The 15195-nt window shown below is 38.0% G+C and overlaps 1 protein-coding gene across 5 annotated transcripts in view; it reads right to left on the bottom strand.

The window, feature by feature from the left end:
* Positions 1–15195, bottom strand: part of ARNTL2 (aryl hydrocarbon receptor nuclear translocator like 2) — a 40234-nt gene that overhangs the window by 17026 nt on the left and 8013 nt on the right. For 4 of the 5 annotated variants that reach the window (XM_044423140.1, XM_044423139.1, XM_044423142.1 and 1 more), the window contains 6 exons: positions 14554–14592; positions 11424–11581; positions 7240–7319; positions 3397–3489; positions 1362–1479; positions 453–596 (listed from right to left, as the gene is read on the bottom strand). In XM_044423140.1, coding sequence (XP_044279075.1) covers positions 453–596; positions 1362–1479; positions 3397–3489; positions 7240–7319; positions 11424–11581; positions 14554–14592 — 632 coding nt within the window. The remainder of the gene's footprint in view (positions 1–452; positions 597–1361; positions 1480–3396; positions 3490–7239; positions 7320–11423; positions 11582–14553; positions 14593–15195) is intronic. The other variant, XM_044423141.1, reaches the window with a different exon arrangement.

The following is a 15195-nucleotide window of genomic DNA, read 5'->3' as shown; positions in this document are numbered from 1 at the left end:
ATTTATTTATTTATTTATTTATTTATTTATTTATTTAAACATTTTTATGCCGCCCCATTCGCCGAAGCCTCGGGGCGGCTCACATCACTAACCTGGTTTGTCTGACACAACCCAACATGGGTAACTAACCATGATGGGTTATTGTGATCCAAATCCAAACTGCTTCCCACAAGATGGTTTGTTTGTTTTCCCTCCATACATGTATAGCTCAAAATCTAATATCTTTCAATAAACCCTTTCAGGTTTCAAGGAGCCTACATTTGTTTCACAATTTTAAGTCACTTGGTTCATTCCTATACATGCCTGAGAAGTAAACCTATTGAGCTCAATGAAATTTACTTCCAGGTAATAAGTACAGGATTGAAACCTTGCACTATACAATAGTAATTTCTTTGCATTACCATTTAACACAAGGTTTGAAATGGATTTTTCTTCCCTTATTTAAATAATACCTTTCTTTTTTGAATTTGGTAAGGACTCCTTTTCTTCTTTGACTGTATTTCTTGTATATTTTATTCGACAAAAAAATGAACGCCGAGCACCAGAATGCAGACGAGAGGATCCTGCTTGAAAATCCATGTGAACTTGCAAACCAGCTTTTCGTTTGATAAAAGCAGAACACACAAAAGCATGTTTGTTAGATGAACTATGAAGAATATTTTGCATCTACATGAATATGCTTTAAACATGCTTCTGGAATATTTTCACATTTTTCTTGACCTTTAGTTCATATAATTATCTAGAAATCACTGAATGATTAACATTTGAAAATGAAGGCACCTGATACATAGACTCAAGTGTGAACATTAGCAAGATATTTAACAAACTAGACATTATACATGATACAGCATTCAATCAGAGTTTAAGTTTAAACTCCATACAGTTTCCCGCTCTAATTTGGCAGTGGTATTGAAAGAGATTCTGACAATATTCATACAAAAACCAGCTGCAAATTACACAATATCAGTATGAGAGAAGTAAAATGTTGTTACATTAGGACTGGCACTTAACATTTCAGAGCAGATTCTTGGTACTGGGGCATGTTATCCCATGCTTGACTACACCCGGCCTTTTCTATTGACAAGATCTATTGAACACAAGAAAAATAAACTAGTATGCCTGATAAAAATGACATATAAGATCTTGGCACACATCTAACAGCTTAAACATTACTTTGCATTGTCTAAAACAGGTCTCTTTAAGATACCTTTCAGTTGCGTTAAAGTAACCCATAAGTACAAGCAAGCAAGCAGTCATGGTTTTATTCATACAAATCAAGGTTATGGAAATATTTCTCCATAGAAATGGAGACATCCAAGATGAAAGTAATAAAATCCAGGTATTTTTAGATGCACACTTACTTTTGGTATCGATTAGTTTTTCTCTTGGTGAAGCATCTGAAGATGAAAGTTGCTCTTTCACCTTGGCAACGTCCTTTGGATGAAGATAATCAAATAGACTTTGCCCAATCAAACTGGCCTAAAGGAGAACACCTTTATTAGCTTGTAAGATGTGCATCACAAATCTCATTCCCTCTCTCTCTCTCTTGCATACTCCCTCCCCCATATGTCTGCAGAGTATTTAAATTATTTCAATGAAATAACTTTTCAGTGCAGTTGCATCAGATATATTTGTTTTCAAATCTTACTTTATGAACTGGATGCTCTGGGAGCCCTCTTTAAAGGAGATAAAAAGAACATTTACCCGGAACAGGGCCTTCTCTGCGGTGACGCCCAGATTATGGAATGTGCTCCCTGGAGAGGTGCACCTGGCACTGAGTTTATATTCTTTTCGACGCCAGGTTAAAACCTTTTTATTTAATTGCTATTTTTAAAAACTAATATTTTATCGTTAACAGTCACTCTTTTTGTTTTTATATAATCTTTTATGGAATTTGTTATTGTTTTATTGTTTTTAATTGTATGTGTTGCGAGCCGTCCCAGGATGCCAAGGTATGTGGTGATGGCATACAAAAGTTTTAAATAAATAAATAAATAAATGCACATCAGATATTTTCATATTATAGTGGGCCACAGTGGCTACCAATTACTGAAGATCATGATCAGTGTATCCTTGAAATTCAAGAAGCAAACAATTAGCTGGTATCAGTGATAACGTATGCATAAAGACATGTGGTTTTGTTTCTGAGGGAAACTTGCACAGGTCAGACCTATCCCTGGCTACCAAACAGAACGAATGACAAGTGCCTGAAGAATTCCTTGCGCTATAGACAACAGTGGCAATGCATTATTTTATTCATTTTTATATTGCATTTATAGCCTGCCTTTTTCCAAGAAACTTTATGAAATTCTCCTCCGCTCCACAATTCCCGTGAGGTGGATCTGACTGAGAGTGACTGGTCCAGAGTCACCCAGTGAGCTTCATGGCTGATTTGAAGATTTGCGCCCGAGTCTCCTGTATTCCTGGTGCAACACACAAACCACTACCCCACACTGGCTTACACACTCATCTGTGAAATTCATATAAGTTATGAATATATAGCCCGGCCTTCCAAGTAACATTAGCTCCAAGGCAGGATACACTAAATGACACTGAACAGCACTCTGTGTGTGCAGTGCAAGATTAGCATGTGCAGCCAGGGGAGGCGCAATACTTCAAGGGACAGCAATCCTAACATTTTATAGCAGTGCATCTGTCTGCAGAGACTAAAAGAGGTCCTTGCCGTACCACCAATCATACATACTGTGAAACCCTTTGGGCAACACACTGTATTTTCTTTACAAATGTAATTTCTTTGCAAGCATAATTTCTACCTTAAATTCATGCTGAACTTCATTAAGCACAGAAAACAAAGTTGCAGAAATTAAGTGATTCAAAAGGCTGCTTCTAAGTGTTAATATGGGGATTTATAAATTCCACCCACAATGAACCCAGGAAGGCCAGGTAGGGTCACAGACCTCAGCACAGGTGTCAAAGTGATGTTTCACATGCCACGTTAGCAGCCCAGAAAGCAGAAAGGCACCATGGGAGGAGTCATTACCCCTCCCTGTTTTCAGACTAGGCATGATTATTCCTCAGGAGCAATCTGTAGCCAGCTTGATGGCTGAGTACACAGAATGAGGACAATTATACACAATCTAGAGGGCTTTCAAGCTTTGAAGGCATGTCAAAGGTGCAAATCCCTTAAAACAGTGGGGGAGGGAGCTTTCATGTGCATGAGGGAGCTCCAAAACAATTAAAGATAATCATGATAAATAAATTCAAGAATGGGCCTTTAGATCTGCTTGAGAAATTCTCCTCCCATTCTTATATATACACTGAATCTAAAATGGTTCCACTGAAACGTTTCCTCTGATATTCCATAACTATATCCCAGCTCTAACAAACTAGTTTCTTAAAAAAGAATGAATTCAGACGCAACACATTATCACCCACCGGATCATAATTGAGAATCTTGGAAACAGATTCTGAAACAAACAGGATTTTGCCTCTGTCACATCCAACCACAAAGAGAAACCCATCTGCGGCCTGCAAATTAAGAAAAAAAGAAGTCGAAACACAAGAAGTCAAAACCCTCATTAGTAAATATAGGCAACAAGAATAAAATTCAGCAAGTAGGAAGAAACTGTATAACAGGGACAAAATTTTAAATTTAGGATTAATAATTTATTTAAGTATATAAAGGTAAAGGCTTCCCCTTGACATTAAGTCCAGTCATGCCTGACTCTAGGGGGCGGTGCTCATCTCCGTTTCCTAGCTGAGGGAGCCAGCGTTTGTCCACAGACAGTCTCCGTAGTCATGTAGCCAGCATGACTAAACACCGAAGTGCACGGAACACAGTTACCTGCCCACTGAAGTGGTACCTTTTTATCTACTTGCATTTGCATGCTTTCAAACTGCTAGGTTGGCAGGAGCTGGGACGGAGCAACGGGAACTCACCCCGTTGTGCAGATGCGAACCGGCGACCTTTCGATCAACCAGCACAGCGGTTTAAACCACTGCGCCACCTGCAACATTAAATCACATCCCTTTGAGAGTTGTGGGTTTTATACTTTTTTTAAAGCCTGCTACAGCTTTGACAGGGAAGAGCTTTCTTCTATCACTGGAAGGCCCCTTCTGTCTGGGAAAAGGAATCTTTGAATCCAGTCCAGGAGTCTAAAAAATTTCACACCCTCTTCTGAACCTACTTGTTTAGTGAAAACATTTTCAGCAACCCATCTCAAGAAGTTAAAGGAATAGCAACTAAAAACATAGACTTTGATGTGGGAGTACTTCAGGTATTGAAAATCTTATTCAAAAATGTTTGTCTGAGATCTTCTCTAAATCAGGTTTAACCTAACCCTAAACCAATGGTTTTACTTGCTTAGTGAAAAATAACTTGATTACATTTCTTACCTAAGCAAAGCAAAAAGTTTAATCACCTGTTAAAAATCTAGATTACCCAAGAAAAGGATATACATTCAAGTGAAATTTATCACGTAAATACAGTGTTTTGAATGAGAAAAAATCAGAATTATATTGTATATTAGTAAGTTATATTGTATTTGTTTTTCTTGTTTTATACATCATGCTGAGTTCTCCTTCAGATGAAGGGTTAACACAGGGAAGGAGAATAATATGTTCACCAAAGACATCTTGCAATTCTCTTCCTCACTGCACTCTGCAGTATCATCTGCTCAGTGCAAAGGTTCCACAAACTGAGAAATGTGGCTAGCTTTCTACTGAAGTCTCACACACAAATGAAAGTCAGTGTGGGATAATTGTTAAGAGTGCAGGACTGGGACTCAGACAACCTGGGTTCTAGTCCCCGCTCAGCCATGGAGCTCACTGGGTGACTTTGGGCCAGTCAAGACTCTCAGCCCGCACAGCGTTGCTGTTTGAGGATAAGCTTGAGAGGAGGAGTACTATGTAAGGCACCTTGAGTTCCTTGAAAAGAAAAAGGGTGGGATATAAATATTTCAGTAAAGATAGGATACTAATTTTCCATGAGCCAGTCTGCATTTTGTATCACTCACCTCTCTGTCACCACACTTTTTTGCTTTGCCTTCTTTCTCTGGTATCATAGAATCACAGAATAGTAGCATTGGAAGGGGCCAGGAAGGCCATTGGGTCCAACCACCTGCTGTTGCAGGACACCAATTTACATCATCCCACTCAGATGGTTGTCCAGTTTCTTTTTGAATGTCTCTAGTGTGGCAGAGCCCACCACCTCTCTAGGCAGCTGGTTCCACTGTCGTATTGTTCTGACAGTGAGGAAGCTTTTCCTGGTGTCCATCCTGAATCTGGATTGTTGCAGCTTGAATTATTTCATATCCTTTAGGTACCTCTAGCCCAGAGGTCGGCAGCCCGCACTTCCGGAGCCGCACATGGCTCTTGAATCCCTCTGCCGCGGCTCTGTCGCTCAAAACACGCGCTGGCACAGCCGCCGATCTGTGACCGAGGCTCCAAGTTACAAAATACCAATAGGTGATGATGAGGCATCCACTCAGGAACTGCCCCTCTAGCTGGTTAAGTAAATTGCTAGGGTTCCTCTGCTATTGTGCAGGGAAAGAGTGGAACAAGCTTCCTGCAGGCTCTCATGGCTGCTGAAAAGATTCTCTTTGTCCAAATGTAATCTCCTTCATCTGAATGATAAAAGCTGCACTTGGGACCTGTCACAATTCACAGCACTTGACTGTTTATGTGCTAATCAGTCACTAAGCACACCTATATCTGAAACACACTGATTTACTGATCCCCCACCCACCCCAGGCCAACCATGGATAAATTGAAGAAAAGTCTCTGAAGAAAACTGAACGTTTAATGGTACGTGGGTAGATTCATTTGCTTTTACTGCTGACAAACTTATGGGGTTTGCTGTATAATGCAAGCAGCCCTTTAGCACTGACTTTGACTCTTCAGGAAGCTGTTCTCCTATTCAAACTATATGAAAGGAGTCCTACTAATTTATAATGTAAGATTAAAAATAACAGTTTTAATGACTGAGCAAGAGCTGCAGCTAAATCATAATGAAGATATACATAGCATTAAGGTAAAAAACGATATATGCAGCGCTATCTTCATTTTAGATGTCAAAAGGATTTTGCAGGTCTCGGTTTTTTCTTTTGTGTGGGAAACGGGTCCAAATGGCTCTTTGAGTGTCAAAGGTTGCCGACCCCTGCTCTAGCCTATAGGACAATAAGTACTACAAAAGGACATGAAAAATTAAATACTAATCCAACCTTATTTATGTATTTTTTACAAATATTTTTATCTTGCTCTTCAGCCTTCATAAAGTTAAAACCAGAAATGGCAATGAAGACAGTTTGCTTCTTCCTCTCCTGTTCACAGGGAAGTTGGTTTTATGGGCCTCTGCTGGAGGACGAGAGGTCCAATCCCAGCTTGCTCGACCAGAGGAGATAGAAGAAAAAATGATGGCAGTTCTGTCTCGTTGGGTGCACAGTGTACTAAAACACAGGGCAGGCATCTGAAAATCTATCACTGTTAGAAATACACTGCTTAAACTAAATATAAGAAACCTGAACGCCTTTTGAAGGAGAATATATTTTAGCAAGAATTGAACTTGCAGGATTGACAGAAGGAAAGTAGTGGTACAGTCTATCAACGCTGTAAAGGAATGAGTGAACTTTTGTCAGATAGACTTAATATTAGATAAAGCACCATCAGAGAACAGTTAAAAAGATGCCTTTATCCCAAGGGTTCCAAATAGTTCATTTCCTCATACCATGTTGATTAAATTTTCATTTATAAAGCATATACAATGGCTGCATTCACTCAAAACAAAATGGTTTTCATTCTAACAAATTGTTTACAGCATTTATTGACTTGAAAGAAGTTTTTCATTCTGTTTCAAGCAAATGATTGTAGGATAAATTCAAAAAGTATTCATGGACACAAGACTGCCGTTTCTTATTCATACTTTGTATGCTTAAACAAATCTTCAGATCTGTTGTGATCAACAGGACCAGTGATCAAATAAGATCACAACAAATTGGGATATAAAAGAGGGATGCCTTTTGAACCCATTTCTATCCAATTTAATTTTGAGATACTCTTCAACTTGATCTAAAGCAATTTCCATTGTGATATGCAAATATATCATCTTTAACCCGACTACAATTACAGGCCTTTTCATATTGCGATTTTAAAAATCTCACTGATAACTCAATTTTTAAAAATCTAGACTGTATATTTTAGAAGAAAATGATGTGATATGAGGAAGCTACTATTTAAGATCGTAACTTATCCCTAAACTTTCTTTATTTATTTTTCACTTACCTTAAGGATTAGGTGTTGGAGTTCATCATCTTGTAAAAATGAAGGCTTATATCGGACCTCTGAGTAAGAACTACTGGAACCTGCAAAATGAGATGTTACTTATGCAGTGGCCCTAATACAGAGCAAAAAATAAAGTTTTTCATACTCATTAATATACTAGAAGAAAAAGAACACCACACTAACATGGACATACTGTAGCTATCATTTTGAACTGGCATTGTTAGTTTGGCATGGAATTCTGCAACAATTTGAAGTGAAACAAAGAATACACATGTACACATACATACAGAGAACCAGCTAGTTACTGCAATTATCTAGGAAAAAGAGTTAGCGAAAATTCTGTTCCGCAGCCATGAATGGATTTTCTTCCAACAGACTGTTAAGGAGTCTGTTGCCCACCTATTCCAAAGTAAGTGGAAGATGGAACAATGTGTGGGAAAGGATAGGGCCGCTAAGGATAGATGAACTCCTTCACTACTTCCTTTGTAGACTTTATTCCAATTATAATCAATTGCAATTCTATCCTTGTTATAAAGGTAATCCGTCTTTAGACAGGCATAAGTTCTCTCAGTAAGTAAATTTCTTATATTTTCTGACGTTAGCTAAAGAATGTGTAGTACTTTAAATCAGAATGATCAACATCTATATTCCTAGCGATTACTAGATCATTAAGGCTACAATTGTATTTTTAAACATTATTTCATTTATATCCTGCCTTTCTTCCTCTTGCAAGAACCCCAAGGCAGTTTGCATGATCATTCTCCTTTCCATTTTATTATCCCATTTTACCATCTGAGTAGGCTAGGCTGGGAGTCAGCAGCTGACCCAAAGTCATCCCATGAGCTTCATGGACAAATGGGGACTTGACAGGCTCTCCCATGTGCCAATCCCAACAACCTCCTACACAAGCTTTTCCAGGAGTAAGTTCCATGGAACACAATGGGGCCTCTCCTAATTGGATATGCATAGCATTGTACTGTGGGTTGCCCATAACCCATCAAACTTGGAGGATTATGGGTATGCGGTGGAGGGTGCAAGGGCTACAGAGGCAAAGACCACAGCCATGTTTCTTCCACCCTGTAAAACCCTGAGCTGGCTTCAGCCAAGTAAGCATTTTACCTTGGAGCACAACAGGAGGTGGCTGAGGTATACTGAGGACACTGGTGGCATCTGTTTGAGGGTCTCCCTGTTCCCTCAAGCTTGCCCGCAAGCATGGGGTGAGGGCATTTGAAGTCTAAGTTCTGAAGTTGGAACCATTTTCGAAAGTTGGAGCTGGGGTTCCAATGATCCTAGGGGCTCTCTATAGCAGCCACAGGATATGCCCCAAGTCACTTAAATACTTTAAGTTTTGTGGCTCTTCTAATAAACTATTGCTATTTTTAAAACCTAGAAAGGCAGGCAACTGGCAATGACATGGCTTAAAAAACTGATGACTAATCATTTTCAGGATCCATAAATATAATGAAATGTGCTGTTTCTTATTCAAGAATTATCCCCCTGACCCTTATTTCATTGCCAGATGCAGATGACTCAGGAAACATCAAATGACTTTTCTTCTGTGTGAGAGTAAGAAAAAACATGCATAGTCACATTCCCTACATGGCAAATATGCATGATTGTAATTGTTCAGCAACAATTCTATCCAAGATAAATATCCAATCAATATCATTTGTTTCCCCGCTTTGTAGAACCTGTGAAAACTTGAAGCAGGGCACTTCTATTATCACAATACCTTTTAAGCCCTCACAAGAAAAAGGAAACAAATAGATTTAACACTTCGGAAGAATGAAATAGTAGAGAAGCAATCACTCCTTTAGTAGTGAACTCAGTTGATGAATGCCCACAAATCTAAAGGATATAAACCAAGATTAGGGTTGGGATAACCCTTTTGGAAACTCTCCCTCCAGAATCTACAAACTTACTCTCATACTTGGTCTGATCCTGCAAAGCGAGGTGAACCAAGAGCAGGTGCTTGAATGTGCATGGACCCCACAGCTGTGCAAACAGGAACCTTTCCCAGCCACCATTCCCAGCAACCAAGCTTCTTGTCCACTAACTGCTGCCGACAGCTGTAGTACACGTGGAAAAGGGGCACAGTGAGCAGGTTCACTCCATTCCCAGGGGCCAACAGCAGTGGAGGGCACAGAATGGTGCTGCTTGCACAATATTTAGGGCTCGATTCCTGGTAAGTACCCTGGGTACGCTTAGCAGGAAGTTGGACTCAGGGCCACCACAAAGTGAACCAGAGTCCAGGAAGCTGAAAACAGGGCATCTGGTGGATTTTCCATACAAAATGGATTCCTCACACATCCCTAGCATAGACAGAATTAAGTTTGGAAGTTTAGATTTAATTAACTCTGCAGAGCTCTTTGAAAAGATACCCAGCATAATTTATACAAATATTTGTATTCTGCTTTGTCTTGGGGTAGCTAACAGTATTTTAATTGACAAATTAAATCATAAAAACAAAATACTATAAAAACAGGTTTGATCATTGCAATGGTATACATTCTGCAACATTTTGAAATTACAGACAAATATATGCGCATAGACATATATGCGCTATACCTTGTGAAATGTGATAGAATATATCATAAGTAATAGAGAAGTAAGATTCAAGGATACTTAGCTAGTGATTTGTGTACAAAACAACACATGAATCCAAGCCAGAAAAATGTATTCATTAACAAGCAGTCTGACCATGGGGCCTGTACTGGTGTATGTACCAAACAGCAAAGATATACTGTACACAATTTAATGTAAGATTTCCCCCAAAGGCTAAATTAGATATTTTGGTACCCATCACTTCAGAAACATAATGGGGGCAACAACTATAAAAACACGAAAAAGGTGGCTTTCTACATACTTGGAGAACTCCCTAGGTACACATAGATTTGAAAGTGTATTAACGAAGAAGAAGAATGCTTTTTTAAAAACCTCTGCCTCAAATGGCCAGAACTAAGTTGTCTGAGGCTTCAGCATACAGATCACCAAGGTAATGGCTGAAAGAGAGAAATAGGTAACTGGGAGGGGATGAAAGAAATGGAGGTTAGCCTGATCAGGCCCCTAACAGCTACCAGTAAAATACCTGGAATTGGTAAGGTTAGGGCTTGCAGACTGTGTGCTTCAAGCTTAAACAAACAAGCTTAAACAAAACCCTTCCATTTTTGTAATATAATAAATGTTTCTGAAAGTAAGAGCCAAGGACAGAGCATCCACATTTCAGAACCACCTCTGCTCCCAAATTAGCAATGTAGGAACATAGCAAGATGCCTTATACCAGATCAGACAATTGTCCACGTAGATGAGTAACGTATTTCCAGACTGACAATTACCTCACTGAGTGGGGTGGTGTGCATTGGTGACCTTCAACAGCAGGGGGTTGGGTGCAGTGGCCTTCTTGGCCGTTTCCAACTTTACTATTCTATGATTCAATGATTTCATTTATTACATTTCAATACCACCCAATGGCTGAAGCTCTCTGGCAATTCACAAAGATTAAAAGCTTAACATTACGTTATAATGATGCAGACATATAAACAGGCCACATTCAGAAAGACCTAACACAATTTTAAACAATAAATAACATTCCTCCTGCTTGAATCATCACCCCCTTTCCTATTTCAGGAGCATGCCTGTTGCAGGTTGGAGATATGCAGCATATCTCAATTGGGTTTATTGATTTTGAAAGCTCTTTGAGGAGAAAAGTGATTAATAATCTACAGAAAAAAGTTTCAAAAAGCTATTAAATCCCATGAGTATGAATGCATTATTATAACTAAAAAACTGATATACTCCCATCAAAGGCTTGACATGAAGTATCCTACAGTGATAAGCCTGAGAAAAGAAGGGGGTGTCCAGCATCTTGAAGCTTGTTTGCTAAGAATGAACACTTCCACATTCATTTTCTTAAGCTGCCCAACACAATTATACTATATAAAAGTTCTGCAAAATAAAACATCAAAATCAGATGAATACATCTTATTTATAAAAAGAATAAGCGTTTGTCGCAACAGTTCTTACCCCTGCTAGAGAGAAAACCTGTTCAAATGGCACTACAGCTTTAGAAGGGCACCTCATCTGCCCCACAGGTTCTTTACACAAGTCACTCTTGCAGCTGCTGAAAGGCAATGTTGTAAATTCCTAGTAGAATATTCATTCATCCCTGTATTTTTATGACTCACCTTTCAATGACTTTAAGTGCTGCACTGCCATTCTTAATACTGTAAGTTTATCCAGTTTACGTGCTACAGGATTGCACTGAGGTATCATGGCAGACAATTCTTCTATCAGATTATTCATTTTGTCTCTTCTTCGTTTCTCTGTTTGGCTATGAGCCTCTCTAGAGAAAATGCAGAAGATGTATCTATTAGATGTACCCCTCTGCTTTAGCACTTGTTTCTGAAACATACTGTACAGATTTTTTTACATAAAAATATAGCTAAGTAACTTGGTCTTTTAAAATTCTTTGTGCATATAATATATATTATATAGCATACATATTATATAACATATAATTATTAGTCAACTACTGATATTAAACAAAGGGAAAAACTATGCAAAGATAAAGCACAAAACATGCTGTTATTAATCAGTAGCAACTTCTTCAATCACTGAAAATAAGACAAGCATTCAGAGCCTTTCTATTTTTTTTAAATTCATCAGGGAAATAAAGATTAGTTTTATCATTTATCACTGCTGTCCTTCAATATGGAGCACTACACCACACAGAGAAACCTCTAGTTCTGCCTACTTTGTTTCCCATTACTTTGGCTGGCGCTCGACAGAGTTCTGAGTCACTGGTAAAAAGTGCAAAAGAAGAAGGAACTTCATACCACTGCTTGGGTGCAGGAGTGCTGGAGGAAGATAGAACTGGGGTCTAAGCCCAATCATTTGTGCCTCTTCACACACATACTGGTTTTTCATGGGATCTAGATAAACACTGAATTTTTTGAACCACCCACCCAACATCACTTTAAAGCTTACAAAGAAAAAAATTGTAATTCTGGTGCTTGCCAGGGCACAAAAGCCTACTCTGAAACACAGATCCTTGCATGCTGGCAATGCTGGATCGGTGACATCTAGTGTACAGACCCTTATGTAAAGTTTTATTGGTGGTTGGAGATTGTGAGCAAGCCTGTGCAAGAAAACAAGCAAACCACAAAGGTTTTGACATGTAAGCAGGTCCCTTGAAAAACTGAAACATGTGCGCTCTCTCTTTCTCCTGCTGTATGAATGTGGAGATGCTGGGGAGCAGAGCAATGAGGGAACAGTGGCTATGGCATGCTCTCAAATTCAAAACATTCCCATGGGCCATTGGGAACCCCTGATTTATTATACAGTATTTAATGATGTCAGTTAATATTCACATTATATTTTAGATTTTATTAAACTAATCATTTACTACTGAACATTAATCCTTCACACATTTATTTTAATTTTACAAACAGCATTCTTGCCTGTGTTTCCAAATTGCTCACCAATGTCCTATTCTCGCCTTTTACTTTTAAATCATTCATTAATACAATCATCGTTGTGTGTTCTAAGACATCGCCTATAATTTCTTACATAACCAGCTTTCTCCAGTCATCATGGTCAATGCTCAGGGATGATAGAGGTTAACAAAACATCCAAAACTATGTTGGGGAAGGCTGAACAAAATCTCCTAATACTCCTATTCTCCCTTTAAATTGCTACCGGATATAAAAATTATCAGTCATCAGTATAATGGCTCTTCCAACAAGTTCTTAGAGTGGTATGTACATTTTCTTAATTTTTACCAGTCTATTATGGATTGACAGATGCTATCTTTGACCATTTTTAAAAATATAGCAATCATGCCAATATAGGCAGACTGAATGAATTCTGATTTACTTGATCCATTACAGATACCCAGTTAGATACCCTTTCATTTTTAAACACAGACTTTATAAATTGTGTATTACAATTTTCCACAATCAGTCAGAGGGTAGTCCCTCTGACTCCAAAGGGTGCATGAACAGAATCATAATTTAAAGCAAACAAAAGATAAATTTAGGAATTTCAGAAAGCCATGGTGTATAGTAACTACTTTGACGGTTCCTGGGGGTTCATACTAAAGAGCCAATGGAAAAACATGAACTTACCAAACGATACACAATCCTCCACAAATAACCTTTATTACACAGACATATGCAATTAATGGTTTTTATTTTTTATTATTAAGTTTTGTAATCAAATGCACTAGTATTCAAAGTGTAATTGTACAAATTTCACCAAAAGTGTTCAGTGACCCTATTGCCTAATAAATGCGCTTAGAGTTGAAGGCTAATTTTGTAAGTATAACTGTTGATCCCAACCCTAACCAGCAATTCTCTAACTCCCTGAATGCAGAACTTAAAAAACTGATAATTTGCTCATCATCTTGAGCACTCTTTCTCATCAAGAAAATCTTGACTTGGAAAAGTATCTTCAGACATGATTTGCTATCATCCAACATCCTTCTTTCCATCCAACATTTAGAGTCTTTCAGCCTCTAAATAAACATTGTTCAGACTTCTTCCTGCCCAAAGAATAACAACCAGATGCTTCTATATACTTTTAAAAAGCATACAATAATATTTGTGCGAATTGCATACTGGACAGTTTGGGAACATATAGGAGCTTTGACTGCAAGATGTCACTAAAATTACATTAAGATATTGACTGCAAAGGGAACTGATGGTGTATTATCTTCTTATTTAATGGTATTACATTTGGGGAAAAGTAAGTTAGCAACTGCTGATTACAGTAAGTTATCTGCTACACAATTGTATATACCAGATAGGGCACTTCACATTCATTAAGAGTTCATTGAGAAGATTCTTTAAAGACAATTCAAGAACTTTGGAAATTTCTATCCCAAAATCAAAACTATAAAAATAAAATACCAATAAGATATGGATAGTCCAATTAAATAGAGCACGTAGTTCCTGGAAATAAGCTCTCTATACTCTCTGGGACTCACTTCTGAGCAGAAATCTGGAGAATTGAGCTGCAAAGCTGTTAGAAATGTTTTGTGCAAGGCTATAAAAATATGCTCCTACACAATGCTACAACAGCACTAAATAATCTGGGATAGAGAGAATCATACAACTCTGTGAGCACAATCCAAACAAAGTTAAGAATGCATAAACTGAAATCAATGACACAAGGTAATTAATCCTATTTGTATCAAGCCCTATGATGTTTTACTTATGTTGAGGGCAAATATGCAGGCACAGGTGTTCATGACGCCTAAGATTAATTTGTACTTTTTTTCTAGAAAACTCTATTTTTTTTTCTAAGCAGTAGTACCTGAAATATTTAATTTTTACATGTTCGTCATCTTCACTCCTAGAGAAAAGAAGCATTAACATTAAATAAAATGCCAAACATTTTTATACACTTAGACAGAAAAATATGATACTGCTAAACATCCAAGTTCATGCTTTGATTTATGTTATATTGGAACCAAAGTTTGGTTCCCGGCTTGTCAGGGGAGACAAGATGGAATTCCTAACACAAATGAAACCATGGATGTGGGATATTTAGCCACAGCTGGCACAGTTATCTAGAGTGCAGCATGCTATCTTGTTTCTACTCCTGATTTAAAAAACAAAACAAAACCTTGAGTATTATATGTGAACAAGTCTCACAAGTCTCACAAGTGCACAAATCTCTTCAGTATTAAAATTATTGCAGAACACTTCTCAAAATAAAACAGCTAAAACAAACTCAATAGTTTCAAATGAAAGGCCCCACTATAGATTTTTTTATTATCTTATTGACTTTGAAGCATGATGGGTGGGATGGAGCAATATTTATGCATTAGTACTTACAAGAAAAAATACAAGGTGAACACAGTTCAACACACTACATCATACTTTTTATTACCAAGTATCATGAGAATACAAAGAGAATCATGCCGACTTCCGAGATTAATAGCTAGAGAAGGGG

This window comes from Varanus komodoensis, unplaced genomic scaffold, assembly GCF_004798865.1.
Source record: "Varanus komodoensis strain SLA01 unplaced genomic scaffold, ASM479886v1 scaffold13_3, whole genome shotgun sequence".
In the NCBI taxonomy this organism is placed as follows: domain Eukaryota; kingdom Metazoa; phylum Chordata; class Lepidosauria; order Squamata; family Varanidae; genus Varanus; species Varanus komodoensis.
The sequence above is the reverse complement of the archived record's forward strand: the minus strand, read 5'-3'. Positions and strand labels throughout refer to the sequence as shown.